This window comes from Ostrea edulis, chromosome 1 (genome assembly GCF_947568905.1).
Source record: "Ostrea edulis chromosome 1, xbOstEdul1.1, whole genome shotgun sequence".
Taxonomy (NCBI): domain Eukaryota; kingdom Metazoa; phylum Mollusca; class Bivalvia; order Ostreida; family Ostreidae; genus Ostrea; species Ostrea edulis.
The window spans coordinates 105,997,788-106,011,518 of record NC_079164.1 but is presented as its reverse complement, the minus strand read 5'-3'; the positions used below and the strand labels follow the sequence as shown (position 1 = coordinate 106,011,518).

The 13,731-nt window shown below is 42.7% G+C and overlaps 2 protein-coding genes across 2 annotated transcripts; one reads left to right on the top strand and one right to left on the bottom strand.

Annotated features, from left to right (window-relative positions):
- The first annotated feature begins 7,249 nt into the window (after window positions 1-7,249).
- LOC130048574 (uncharacterized) lies at window positions 7,250-8,041 on the top strand. Its single transcript, XM_056145488.1, has one exon. The coding sequence runs from the start codon at window positions 7,250-7,252 to the stop codon at window positions 8,039-8,041; it is 792 nt and encodes a 263-aa protein (XP_056001463.1).
- A 2,244-nt stretch (window positions 8,042-10,285) lies between these two features.
- Window positions 10,286-11,689, bottom strand: LOC130048572 (uncharacterized protein F54H12.2-like). The gene is made up of 2 exons (XM_056145486.1): window positions 10,655-11,689; window positions 10,286-10,525 (listed from the first exon to the last, which is right to left on the bottom strand). Exons 1-2 carry the CDS (start codon window positions 11,687-11,689, stop codon window positions 10,286-10,288), a joined length of 1,275 nt encoding a protein of 424 aa, XP_056001461.1.
- Window positions 11,690-13,731: the final 2,042 nt, after the last annotated feature.

Here is a 13,731-nt window from a genome sequence, read left to right as displayed (position 1 = left end):
CGAGTCTCTCGAAGCAATTAATGTAAGACCAGGAACTATTCTTGCTGCAAATAATTGAACTTTTTCTAATTTTTCTATGTCTGCATTTGTGCTCTTAGACCATACTCTAACAACATATTGAAGTTGTGGTCTGAAAAATGAAACATATACATCTGAGGTAGGATGTCCCTTAATACAGAAATATAGTATACTGGACGTAAAACGATTTTCATTATAAAAAGTATATATTGATTGCCAGCGAATACTTACTTCACATTAATACTTTAATGAACGATAACCAGGTTAAAGTATCAATTCTTTAACAATCTCTAATGTTGGAATGAAAACAGGTCCTAAGATCGCAATTGCAAAGTAGTTTTAAACCTAGAGTCGTAAAAGTTTGTTTCAATCTTTAAAATCGGAATTTGTGCAAATGAAAATTGTATTGTTATAATATATAACCGTCAATTGTATAAAATTATGTATCGTATAAACCTTAAAAATATGCTATGGTGAATTAATAACCAATCTCAGTTGTATGCATGTGGCTAACAACATCGACATGTCTCCGAGTTTTCTGTAATAGTTTTTTTCATCTACTGGTCAATCAATTTAAAAGAATCTCCCCTCTTAAAAAAAGCAATAGGCGCACCGAAACGTAACATGCGTGCATTAATCTTTTAAAACAATTGTTTCCAAAATTACATGATTATCACTGACCTCTTTTCTGTGTCCACTTCGTACCCACCATTTTATTTGTTACAAAGGAAAAACTCGCGTTTGTAGAGGGAATCAGGTTGGAGCCCTTGTATACCCTACATCTCACCTTTTTCATCAGAAAGAAAACATGTAGGCCTAGCTATAGTCCATTTCTGAAACTGCTATGACACCACGGTGACCTAATTAGTAGCTGGACAGATAAACGTTTCTGAGCCGTAGTAGAATAGAAATAAAGTTCTTGTTTTCATGGATGATGCAGGATAACCCCCTCGGTCTGGACATGTTATTTAAAATACAAAGGTCTCGGCTAACGCCTTGGCTTTATATTTCAAACCAACATTTCTCGACCTCGGAGATTATCCTGCAACGTCACGAAAGCGCGACCTATATTTCTTAATTATCATATTCATACATATGTATATACTTTAATCATATCTATTTACTGTGATTTTATGGGTTTCAATGAAATATTAGTTTCGATTTGACCCCTCCGATAATATCTGAATTCATTCATCTGTATGGACATGGATCTACGTGAATGAAGTAAGAAAGTTATTAAGGGACATATCTGCTAAGAATAATCGGTTCCCTCAAATGGTAATCCGTGCACGTGGATTACCGATCAGTGCCCTTGATTTAGTACATCTGTAATACGTTGCTGTAAGATTAATAATCATTGATGGATTATTAATCTATTTGTTCTGATTGCTAATTTCAAGAGAACAGATTGGTAATAAACGGATGCCCAAATCGATAGTATGATAAGCAGTTATCAAAATCCTGTGAACAACCATTACATGTTTTTGATCTTGATGAATATTTTCTGTTCGAAAAGTATGAATTGTTGTTATATATGTACAAAAAGAAAATGCATTGTAAATAATTTTCATTACATACTTTGTTATGATATCATTATTACGTATAATGGAAAATAGAAATTAAATATTTCATCCTTATGAATACCGATGAAGGAACATTTTCTCGTACAGATTTGAATTATTAACGCAAAAGCTGCAATTTGATATTTACATTTACATTTGATATTTACATTTCAAATGTTTTTACCTTCGATATTTTTACCAGTTGAATTGATAGCCATTTCCTCATGAATGTGAACAATGTGCGTATGAATCGTTATAAACATAGTACGACTATTTTAACGCCTGGAAAATGACGTCAGAAATTAAAGTAAAATGTAAATGCAAAAAATAAATTTTATTTTTGAAACTGCATGAGGGCAGGAACAGTAACGCTTCACGCCAGCATAGTTTTCATGAAGCGCTAACGCGAAATTTTCGCTCAGTATTAAAAATCGATTTCGATTAACTCCTGACACTGGTAACTTCTCTTTACTTAGAGTAATGAGTAGATTTAAATGCGCTTTTTTAAGAAATGGGCAAATATAAAACAGTGCGATCATGTTTTGTACTTAGTTTTCGAGAGGTAGAGAAGTGAGAACTCTCCGGGAAGTATACGACCCGTTTTTATTATATTAGTTTTCGCACAAAAAAGAATCAATATGCGTATAACAAATAAACCTGTACGCTTTATGAGTTTGGATAATACACTAACATAACCATCTACTATAAAATACATGTATATCCGATACATGATTTCAAACCTTTTCACGTCAAATACAACATCGTTCATGTGGTAATTTGTTAAAAAAAAAACCTTACATATATGATGTAAAACTTATACGGTACCAATTTTGATCCACCAGATGTGCATTTCGACAAATACTGTCTCTTCAGTGATGCTCAACCGAAATTTTTGAAATCCGAAATAATAAACTTGTAAGAGCTATTTTAGGGGAAAACAGAGTGTCAAAAACTGGAGTCAAATTCGTCTAAAGATAAGAGCTATACACGAGGGAGATAACATATTGGTAATTAATATTCTTCAACTTTACTCAGATAAAAGAGAAATTTTAGTACTATGAATTTCACAATTTTATTTGGAGGCGATTATCACACAATGAACGTCCTCCGTGAACTGTAGAAGTGAGTTACGACATACTTCACCCTGCATCCAAGTATATATATTAACGTTTTGCGGGCAGGCACTATTTTTATGCTAGTCTTTTTACATATGAGTAGTATAAGCCCTCCCGATAGGGGGTTCAACTGAGTGCACTTTTTATGCAAATGAGGTCAAGCAAGGGCGTCTTTTGATTGGTCAAGCGGTGTTGGGGTTAACGGAGTGCACTAGGACGGGGTCAACCCCAGCAGGGGTTGTAGGCCGGTGAATAGGTTGGTCTATGGCCACTGGTCTAATTTTAGCATGCGGTACTTTCGCTTTGAGTTCCTGGAAAAGGAACCTGGAGCTATTTTTCTGAAAATCGGTATAAAATCCAGTGAAATCCTGTGAAATCCTATGTATTCCTGTGTATTAAATCTAAAGAATAACACAAGGTTTTAAGTTGACATGTTTATTAAAGAACAATGGTACAAGCATAGAACAATGCAAAACAGTTCAATAAGCATAAAAAACAGTTCAATAAGCATAACAGTTCAAGCACAGTCCATTACTTTCTGCTGAGTTTCTTCTTCTTTTTTGGCCGTTCTTCAGTAGGTGCGGGCGGATTCCACATCTCTAACGGTGTGTATTCTCTCTTCACAGGGGGTTTTGAGCCAGGTACGGGTCCAATCATCGCATCTATCTCCGCTTGTTCTTCTGGACACTCACTAATCCAGTGTCCTATTTTTCCGCATTTGAAGCAAGGATCCTTTTGTTTGGTTTTCTTGCTGGTCTGTTGAGAATCTGCTGACCTCGATTTCTTACTGGTCTGCGGATAATCTGTTTTCTGTGGGCAATCCGGCGACCAATGTCCTGTTTCTCCACACGTGTAGCACGGGTTAGCAGTGTAATCTGGAGTGTATTCCTTCCTAGGTTTTTTAGAAGTCAGCTCTTCCAGCTTCTTCAGTAGGATTGTGGTATGATTTCCAATCTCATTACTCAGCACATTAATGCGGTTAACGATCCCGTCTAGTGTCGTGGTAATGATGGCGAAATCGGTCCTGCTCATGGGGGAATCTTCTCCACCGAAGGGGAGTTTATCGTATAAGCCCATCTCCAGTCCCGTAGCATCCTGTGAATCGGGAAAATAGAAGCCTAATCCGGGGTCTGTCGGATTCTGGCTAGGGAGGTAATCCGAGGTCTGGGCCATCTTCTCTTGTCGAGCAACGTGGTCTGAAGGCGTGAGATTGAAGCTCGTGGTCTGGTTCGAGGTCTGGGCCATCTTCTTCTCTTCTCTTCTTCTTTGAGCAACGTAGTCTGGAGACGTGAGCAAGAAGTTCGAGGTCTTCCCCAGTTCAGTCTTCTGATCGTCACTCTTAGCTTTCTTCAGTTCAATGTAGTCTTTCTGTGGCCCCATCTCCTTCTGTACCAGCTGATCTATTTTCTTCTGAGCTTTGTCCACAAATTCTAGTTGTTTCTGAGCCATGTCTTCTGGAAGGTGATTGAAGATCGAATGAGGACTGACACTGGGGCTCCGCTTTTATAGCCAGCAAAATGTCTAGACTATTCTGTCTCGTGAGGGGCACGTGGGGAGCACGTGGTTGCATCATCTTTTTCTGGAAAAACCGGTTTCAGCTAGAACATCGCGCGACCAGCGCGTGCTAGTGCACTAATTGAACTTGAAAAGCCGGTTTCTCGCGACCAGCGCGTGCTAGTGCACATTGGTACACATTGACTTTAGTGGAATGGAACTTATATTGGTGTTTAAAGTACCCCTAAAAAGGGCTGTGCATGAAGTTTTTATTTTTAAAAATGGCCGGCTTCATACGCAGGTTCTTCTATATACACGTGTAAGTCATGATCTTCGGATATAATGTGTTGTACTAATTGTCGAGCTCTTCTCCCGGGGAAACGTATCTCTTCGACGGTTTCCCACATCCAGTGTGCATCCCAAAACAATACCCATACACTTCTCCGGTAACGTGGTTTCTCCAGTCGAATAAATCCCGATACTTTTTGAGTGCCGTTCAATAACGTGTAAAACTGGTAAATCATGTACTGTATGAGGGGGGAATTTTTCAGGTACATGTCACTTAAACGCAGGTAAATATCCTCCACTGTTTCATGTGACGGCAATACATAGTCAAAACACCAATTTTTAGATCGGCCCCAGCGTAATCGATGGCGACATCTCTGTACTAAATTGTCCCAGATCTCCATCTCGTCTACATAATCTTCTACTATGGTTAAATTCTCCACTTGTTGTATTCCCTGGCGGCGGCGTCTCGCTCTTAAAATTCTCCGTGTATCCATGACTGAAGGTCAGACAAGAATGACTGTAGAAAAACCAGCTGACGTACAGGTGTTTGATCACGTGGTGCAGGTGTTTGATCACGTGATGCATAACCTTTACCTATAAATACAGGTGTTTTCTGAACGTTTGTTATTTACTATGGGCGGCAGTGCTACTACGAGAATAAATGGATATAGTTATGTACTACAATGTATGAACGTGGCCTTACATAACCCTCACATTCAAAATGCTCGTCAATTTGTACAACAGATGTCACCGGAGGTCAGAAATGTACATAGTTTTCAACGGATTGCTGATTCATTAGCGGAGAATACCAATACGGGACGTTTACTCATGATTTATTTGTATGCTGAGGAATTGAAACAGAATCTTCCAGACCAGATGAGTGACATTGATCGGATCTTACGCGATTGTCTACAAAAAGGATTCGTGGAACTGATTCGTATGAAAGGAATGGCGGCCCTGTTATAAAACAAGAACGTTTTGGATTTTTTTTTCATTTTGATCATCATGGCTGAATTAACCAACAACGTTCTTACCGCTGTATTACAGTATTTCAAGGACTACAAAGAATCGGTGAACAACGCTCGTAGCGCTGCATTACAGTGTATCAAGGACTGGAAAGAAAAACAGCCGTTGAGATATAAATTCGCCATGAAGTTGTTGATCTTTTGGGAATTTCCTATGACCTTATATGAATATTCCGGCGTTTGCAAGCATATAGCCGACAACCTGAACAGAGAGTCTGGATTGATCATGATTTATACCATGGAGCAAGAATTTAGACGACGGGAACCTGAGAAGACTGGGGCGATTGTAGCGATTACCGATCACTGGTTGGAAAAGGTGTATAAAAAAACCTAACCGTTTTCTTTTCCTTTATTCGTGGAGGATGGCCAGCAGTGACAACATCGCAGAAAAAGCGCATAACCATGCATTAGAATGGGTCGAGAAAATGCAAGACGATACGGTGTTTCAATTCGCTAAAAATTTTCTGATAGCGGGAGTGTTTCCAATGACTCTGGACGAATATACAGATCTACGGAACCGGATATACATCAATCTCTATAACGATGCGGGATTGATGTTAATTTATGTCGTGGGGGAGGAATTCAAGAAACGCATGCCTGAAAAAACCGCCGAGATTGAAAGTATCACCAAGGACTGGCTTCGAGAAGTATACATAAAGTGTGAAGAACTTAATTCATTTCATTTATTCCCGGAGGATGGCCAGCAGTGACCACATCACAGAGAAAGCGATAGTTTATGTATTGGATTATCTCACAGACATTCATTCTGAGCAGATTGAATTTGTGTTACACTATATGCGAGAAGAATTATTTCCCATCAGCTTAAAGGACTATCCATGTCTCTGTCAGTATTTGATCGAGAACCGGATCACCCCGCAAGCCTTAGTATTGATTCATTTAATGGGCCAGGAATTGAAACGAATTCGACCCACAGACAGAGCAGAAATCGAGAAAATCAGACTACGATGTCTTCGAGAGATGTACGTCAAGTTAAACGTGTGACTTTTAATCTGGATCATAATGAAGTGTATCTGTTACCCGAAGAAGACCGGACAAGTATCTGGATGACTGTAGCCGCTGATCGATATCGATTTCAACGCAGGATTCGAGAAATGGAAAAAATGTTGGACCCTATTTTAAAAAGACATGTGCATTGGTGTTGTGTGTGGGAGTTATGTATTTGAAATATGTGACATGAATAAAATTGTTTACACGAAAGCTGTGTTTGGTTGAGTCTCTCAGAGAAGGGTTTATTTGTTGAGGAATCCAGAAAATCCTAAAGGTAGAGTGAAAATCGAATCAAATAAGGTGTTTTCTATCGAATAGACCTTATGAGATGTTTTTAGGGATGTACATGGTCGAGAAATAAATTTTTAAAGAGGGGGTGAAGAAACATTGAACCTCGACTCGACCTCTTTAACCGCTGTTTCTTTGAAAACTATGTGACGTAGCAAAATAAAAATAAGTTTAACGCATTCGCCGTCTCAGAATCTATCAGATTAAATCTACCTTGCACAGATATCGAATGTCTAGAAAAAGACAATGAGAAAAAACTCTCTACTCGAAAGCACAAATCCGCCATTTTGACGGCCGCCATCTTGCCTTCGTCTCCGAAGCGAGGGATGTTTTCGAGGAGGTCCGCGCTTTCCTGATATATACCGGCGCACTCCCCAGTTCGCTTCACTGGTGATCCAGCACAGTTGTAGAAGATTTTTGAAGGATTTTAAAGAAGAAAGAAGAAAGAAGAATGGCTACAAGAAGAGACCCGCTCTACAATTTCCAGACCTTGCCTGGATTCCGGTACCGGGTGGTAGTGGTGGCTGAGGAACGGGTAGGGGAGAATTGGGTCGTGCGTTCTGAGAACGACCTGAGCACCTTCTCCCCTTTCGACCAGAGTGGGGTCCGTGAGATCATCTGCCGGGTGCGGGCAGAGTATGAAGGGAGTGGACGCCGCCGCCGCACCGCTCGAATCTCCACGGGTACGAGACCGCGCCAACGGGCCCCACAGCCACCCTCACCACCACCACCTTACTCCCCGGCGACGCCTACAACACCACCACCAGCGATCCCATCGGCACCAGTGGAATACAGCCCGGTGCCGATGAGCGACTCACCAGCGTCACCGGTGGAGTATTCACCGAGGTCACCGTCCCCCGCGCCACCTCCCAGTCCAGCCCAGAGTCCGTCGCTGTTGGTGGCAGACACAGCATCACCACCGAGACCAGCAGCCCCTGCAAGACCCCCACCACCTACCATCCGGTTTGCAGGGAGGACTCCGCCACCACCGAGACCAACCCACGCACCGGTGGCAACTCATCCCCCGACGAACCACCCTATGACTGTCCCTGGCTGGGCAGATAGGGCGGTTCCCATCTGGTTTAAGTGCCCTGTCTGCTGGCAAGACAGGGTACACTCCGGTATCACGTGCAGGGGATGTGGGCAGCGCCCAGCTTGCTGCTCGTGCGTGGAAGAGTTACAGGAGCGGCGACACACCCGGGGACGGTGCCCGTTATGCCGGTTTACCGGAGCCAGGGAATGAAAGTCGGTCCTTAGGACCAAACGGCCCTTTTCAGGGCCACCAACTTTTTTGAAAAGACACTTTTTATGGCAAAAAATCAAGAAACACACAAGTTTGTTTTAAAAAAGTTTTATTAACACAAGTAATAGCTAGAATAAAGCTATAATAAAGTTACATTTTCTTGACAATGTAAACATGTTTATGATACTGATAAGCAAAGTCACAAATCCATTGTCTATAATGAGTCCAATTGCCTCCGGCTAATCCACATCCAATACGATAAGGAAACGCTAAAGTCTGGTAAGACAAAGTGCCTAATTCCTGTAAACATTGTTGAAACCAAAGTTCACGTTGTTCGGTGGTATCGGCATACAGGGGTAAGCGTTGAGTGCCTCTCCCGTAATCCCATTGCGCTAACAAACAGATCACATCAGGATGAGTAGAATGAGGCATAATACACACAGTACCCGGTATTCCTCGATCCGCTGCTATAGCTAAATTTCTCCGTCCTAAAGGTTGTCGGGTCGCATACAGATTAGCCCAAGGAAATCGGTCGGCAATACGTTGACTTAATCCATGAGGTTTCACCGTTAAACAGTTACATTGTTGTACAATAGCATCCACCCAAGGTAGAGATAATACATTTCCTCGTAGATCCGTCACCGACATGCTGGTTGACAGGTCTCACAGGTACACGTTAACCGGGGTTCTTGACTGTAAGGACAATGTTGAAACAGGTGGGGTTTAAACTTTCTCTGAGTCCAGCGCTCTCTAAACTCCTGACAGATCTCACAGGTACAGTCCTTATGTGGTATTTCTTCTTCAGGGGTGATGGTACAATGCTGCGGACACTTACACGGTAGCCAGGGTTCTCTAGTGTGACCACAACATTTATAGACAAAGGGACAATAATTCAGCTCTGTCATATACTCTATCCACTTCTGTTTGGCCAGGATGTTTTCTTTTTTATAATGAAAACACCCACAAGTTCTCCAAGGTCCTCGGCAATACCCACACACTAGTACATCTTTCTCATCTTGCACGTACCGTTCAAACGACATGATTGAGAAAAATGGTAACAAGTAACCTATGTATATAGTGTTGTTTTTTTTTTTTTGATGAGTCATCAACATGACGTCAGCCATCTGAGGTAGGGGATGTTTTCGAGGACGTCCGCGCTCTCGCCTTTTTAAACCGAGCGCAACGTCAAAATCGAGCATTCCGATTTTTTAAAGGAACCAGAACCATGAGCCGTAGAGTAGGACCAGACCCTACAGTGAATGATTATTGTATCAAATGGGAGGAGGATTGGGAGCAAGAGATTGCCCCGCCGGCCTCACGGGAGGCTCTTCCCCCACCGCCCATGAGCCAGGATCTGCCCCCGCCTGAGGAAAACTGGGACGCAGAGTTGGAAGTGGTGCAACGGCCTCCGGGGAGATTGTTTTTTAAACACGGGTGGTTGCCTGTGTTTGTGTTTGACCACGAGCAACCCCCGGAGGAGCAGAAAAAGAAGAGAAGAAAGAAGAAGAAGAACAGACAGTGAGGGGGACCGAGAAGAAAAGAAGAGAAGGAGAAGAGAAGGAGAAGAAGGAGAAGAGAGAAGAAGAAGAGAAAAGACCAAGAACAGAGAGAGAAAGAAAACAGCCCTTTTCAGGGCTACCCATTCTTTTTGAAAAGACATGGTTGATTACAATGACAAGAAAAAAAAAATTTCCAACGTTTTATTAAACTCCAACTATGAACAATAACAATAACATAGTTTACAATACATTCAGTCTTTGACATTGACAAGTTTGTCCTTGATGGGTTCTCGGTTTTCGGAAGGTCTCTTTAAACCAATCAGCCACAAAACGATCGCGTTGTAAGGCCGTGCCTTTCCAGGGAAGTAACCATTCTCGTACGGTGCTTCTATGGCGATGGCGTTGATGTAAAAAATACACACAGTATTGTCCACAGACATCCGTATTCAAATCTTGATAACAATGGGTGTTATGAATCCAAGTCTCTCCGTGGCGTTGAATAAAGTCTTGGATGTCTTTATGGCTGGGAGGTAATCCGTAAGAATCAAAATATTCGACGGTAGGGCTACTCAAATACAAACAGACCCAATGCGCTCCAGGGCGATCGTGAGGGTCTGTATTCACCACGATGGCTTTGTGATGAGGTAACAGCTCAGGTATGACATCTCGAGGATACACACCGGCAAACGCCGGTCCTAAATCTCGTTGTAAAACATCTCTCAATTGCTGAGTATCCATCTCTCTCTTAGTAATCGATGCTGACTTCTCTTTGTTTGTTGATTTCTAGCAGATTGTCGAACACGGCATACACCACACAGTTTAAGGTCCTGGCTACGTTGGCGGCAAATTGCACTTCCACTCTCAAGTTCCCCGTCTGTATGAGATGAAATTTATCCGTCTGGGCTTCTTGATCTTTCGTGAAATCCACACACCAGAGGGTGTAACCGTTTTTATACTCTTCCAGGGTAATGTCCGGAGCCCAGTCCTGGCCTAATTTTCCCAAACCTTTGTACAGACTCAAATACGATCTCAGGTACTGATCGTCGGTGAAATTAGGTTCCAAAGGTCGGGTTTCCATCATTTCTCCATTGATACTGATTTCTAATTTCTTGACTCTCTCATTTTGGAAATGAAAGGGGTTTCTGGTATTATCCCCATTAAAAGCCGCATTATCCACAAAGCCCAACACGATCAGTTTAGGCATCTGTCCTTGAAACAGATGATCGGTGATTTTAGATTGGGTGCCACTAGGAATGGTGAAGGTTTTCACTTCCACTCGTCTCAATGGATATTTCGCCGTTTGAGTACTCAGTTGTTGATTGATGAGATTAATGATACTCGGCACAGGTTTGACTTTCCTCACCCACAAGATCATACTTTGAATGACCACTTTCCCACTACTCCCGGCATCGGTCATCATGTAGAACTGGGGTCGAGCGCGATTGAATCTGAGACGGACATCCAAACCATTAGGGAGACATTTTTCTTGCTCAAACAAATCCAGATGTAATCGATCCATCAACACGATCTCCTTACTGTCTGTAATCTTCTCGTGACGTTTTCTCAACCCTACATTCTTGGAATCATCCGGATACTCGGGAGTCGGGATGACGGCCGCGATGTTGACTTTGTTATTCACTACTGCAAATTCCACAGGAGTTTGAGCCAGAGCTTCTAATTTGACCTCATCCATATGTCCTGCCGTATCTTTTTCCCACAAGCTACAGGCTCTCATCTGGGTTTCCAGAGTCTTGGGTGCATAAGACAACAATTTCTCCAGATACGCTTTGTAGGGATAAGTATCCGTCCCCGGGGTAATGACTTTTCCATTGAGACTGACATCGATTTCACTGAACAAGGAATGGAGAATGTTATTCACGGGGGTGGAGGTCGAATGGCCTCCTGTGAGATTCGTTCCATTGGCTTTCGTGAATTTACAGCCCATCTGGAGATAAGTTTGGGATAAATCCAGATATTCATCTCCTTGTCCTTTGATTTCAAATTCAATCGGAGCCGTATCCGAGTTGAGGGTACTGGAAATGGGATAATATTCCATCCATTTCGAATCTTCTAAAGTGACGTTGGTCGGGGGCACTTTAAACAGTTCTAAACTGCTGGTGCCACAAGCGCAAGATTCTCGGTGCATCATATTGGAACGATGTGTTACTCAGCGTGAACTGGGATCAAATGTGTTCTGGTCTCCTTCTCACCCCCTTTTTATAGGGTTCTCAGTCGAAAATATCCAGAGAGCGTTTTGGCTTACCCCTTTTCACTAGCTTCCTACCTCCCTTCCTAGATCGCTTCCTAGGTTGCTTCCTAGGTCTCTTATGAGGCCCTCCCCGAGCTAAGATACGTTGTTTTCTTTTAACAGATCCTTTTCCTTCCTGTATTCCCACCTGTTTTCCCACCTGTTTTCTTTTGAGGGTCGTGGTTCCAGGCTTCCTGAGTATTCCTGTGCGCGCTTTTCTTCCTCGTTTGGATGGGGCTTTTCGAGACCTTCGCCTACGAGCATACCCTGCTGTCTCTTTCAGGGCTTGGGCACCGTGTGTCTTGAGAGCGTCTTTGAGGGATCGTTTATTATCTAACACATCCATCCCTGTTTTAGCAGCAGCCTTTAAGGCACTTTTAGCCCCCGATTTGAGTAAATCGGTGAAAAATCCTTTTCCCTTCTGCTTTTTAGATTCTGGATCATATTCTTCTGTTGGATGGATTCTACGTCGTCTCCTCTGATAAGAGCGATAAGGGCGGTCGTAATCATAATATCTCTCTTGATAGACAGGACGCTGTTGTTGTTGTTGCTGTTGTGCGGGGGCTCCACCTAATAATCCGCTGATCAGGGGACCCGCCACTTTGCTAGCTATTCCCAACAGGGCTCCAAGCCCGTGACCCTGCTGCCGTATTAAACCTTTATGGTAGTGCATCTTGATGTAAATGAACTTCGTTAGGGGTTACACCCGCTTTTTATACTTTTTACGCCGTCTCTTTCTCTTCTTTCCTTGGCCCGCTTGACCCACAATGGCATTGGCAATCCACGGAATGAGAAACCAGATTCCGTGTCCTTTCTGGCGTCTGACTCCTCGATGGTACTTCATCTTTCAATACACTTTGCGGAAATGAAGTTTGACTAAGGAGCGCCCATTTAAAAACCCCATAGGACGCCCTAAAGAATTCATGATGTGTACCTCAATGGTATCGAAATATTTCTTACTCAGTTTCAAATATTCGGCTCGAATCGGTTCCCAACGGGCTTGTTGTCGATCGTCGTATTGAGCCGTACAGGGGACGACTCTCAATAATTTCAATTTGTTGGTGCCCACCACTTGAGGATCCACAATGTCACAATACACATACATGGCTTTCAGATTGTCGTAGACATCCATGGTCGTGTTCCCCAAGTAATTCACGTTGATCCATTTCGTCATGGTTTCTTGGCCCAGGATCATTTTGTCACTATCCAGACCTAGCTTGTACGCTAAGGGCGTAGGGAAACGAATGCACATGGGGGTGGATCTCAGTGCTTTCCCATTAAACTGATACTCGACACGATCGTACTCGGGGTGATACACTAAGATCTGGTTGTTCCCCTCGTCGTTAGGATTCCCTAACTCGGTCCATACTTTCCACAGGGTTCTCCTTAAGGCTGCGTTGATTTCATTGATTAACGCCAAAGGTTGTGTATAAGCTCCGGGTCGGAAGTGAATGCGAATGATATCGAAGGGAAATAAACTATCCCCTCCCGCAAAGAGATGGGACCATGGCGTCAGATCCCAGGGGACCACCACCTCACACCTGGCCATCGTGACTTTGCCCATATTCTCTGTCTTAAATCTTTCCCATTTATAAGTGTTGGGATCTTGGACATGTTGCGTATACGGATCTGGAATGAGAACGTCCACATAAGCCTCGCTATCCGATACGTTTTGTAAGTTGGCCGAGTACATCATTTCGGTCAATCCGACTTCCCATTCTCCATCCGTTAAGTCCATGGTGTGTGGCAATAACGTTTTAAATTGAGCAGTCGTATTCGTCGGAAACGATTCCATCGACCCATCACTCAACAGAGTCATGTAAAACCCTTCTCCTCCTCCTCCAGCCATGATGTCTTAAATGAGCCCCTGTCTCTGTTTCCTTCTCTATTTATACACAACACCGTTTTGTTTTTTTCACAATTTTTTATTTGAAACAACATAC

Bases quoted from the DNA above. Each gene is read 5' to 3' on its own strand.
- LOC130048574 (XM_056145488.1), top strand. From the start codon at position 7,250: ATGGCTACAAGAAGAGACCCGCTCTACAATTTCCAGACCTTGCCTGGA.
- LOC130048572 (XM_056145486.1), bottom strand. From the start codon at position 11,689: ATGATGCACCGAGAATCTTGCGCTTGTGGCACCAGCAGTTTAGAACTG. The intron at 10,526-10,654 runs GTCAAGAAATTA...AAATTAGGCCAG, and splicing joins TTCATTTCCAAAATGAGAGA to GACTGGGCTCCGGACATTAC.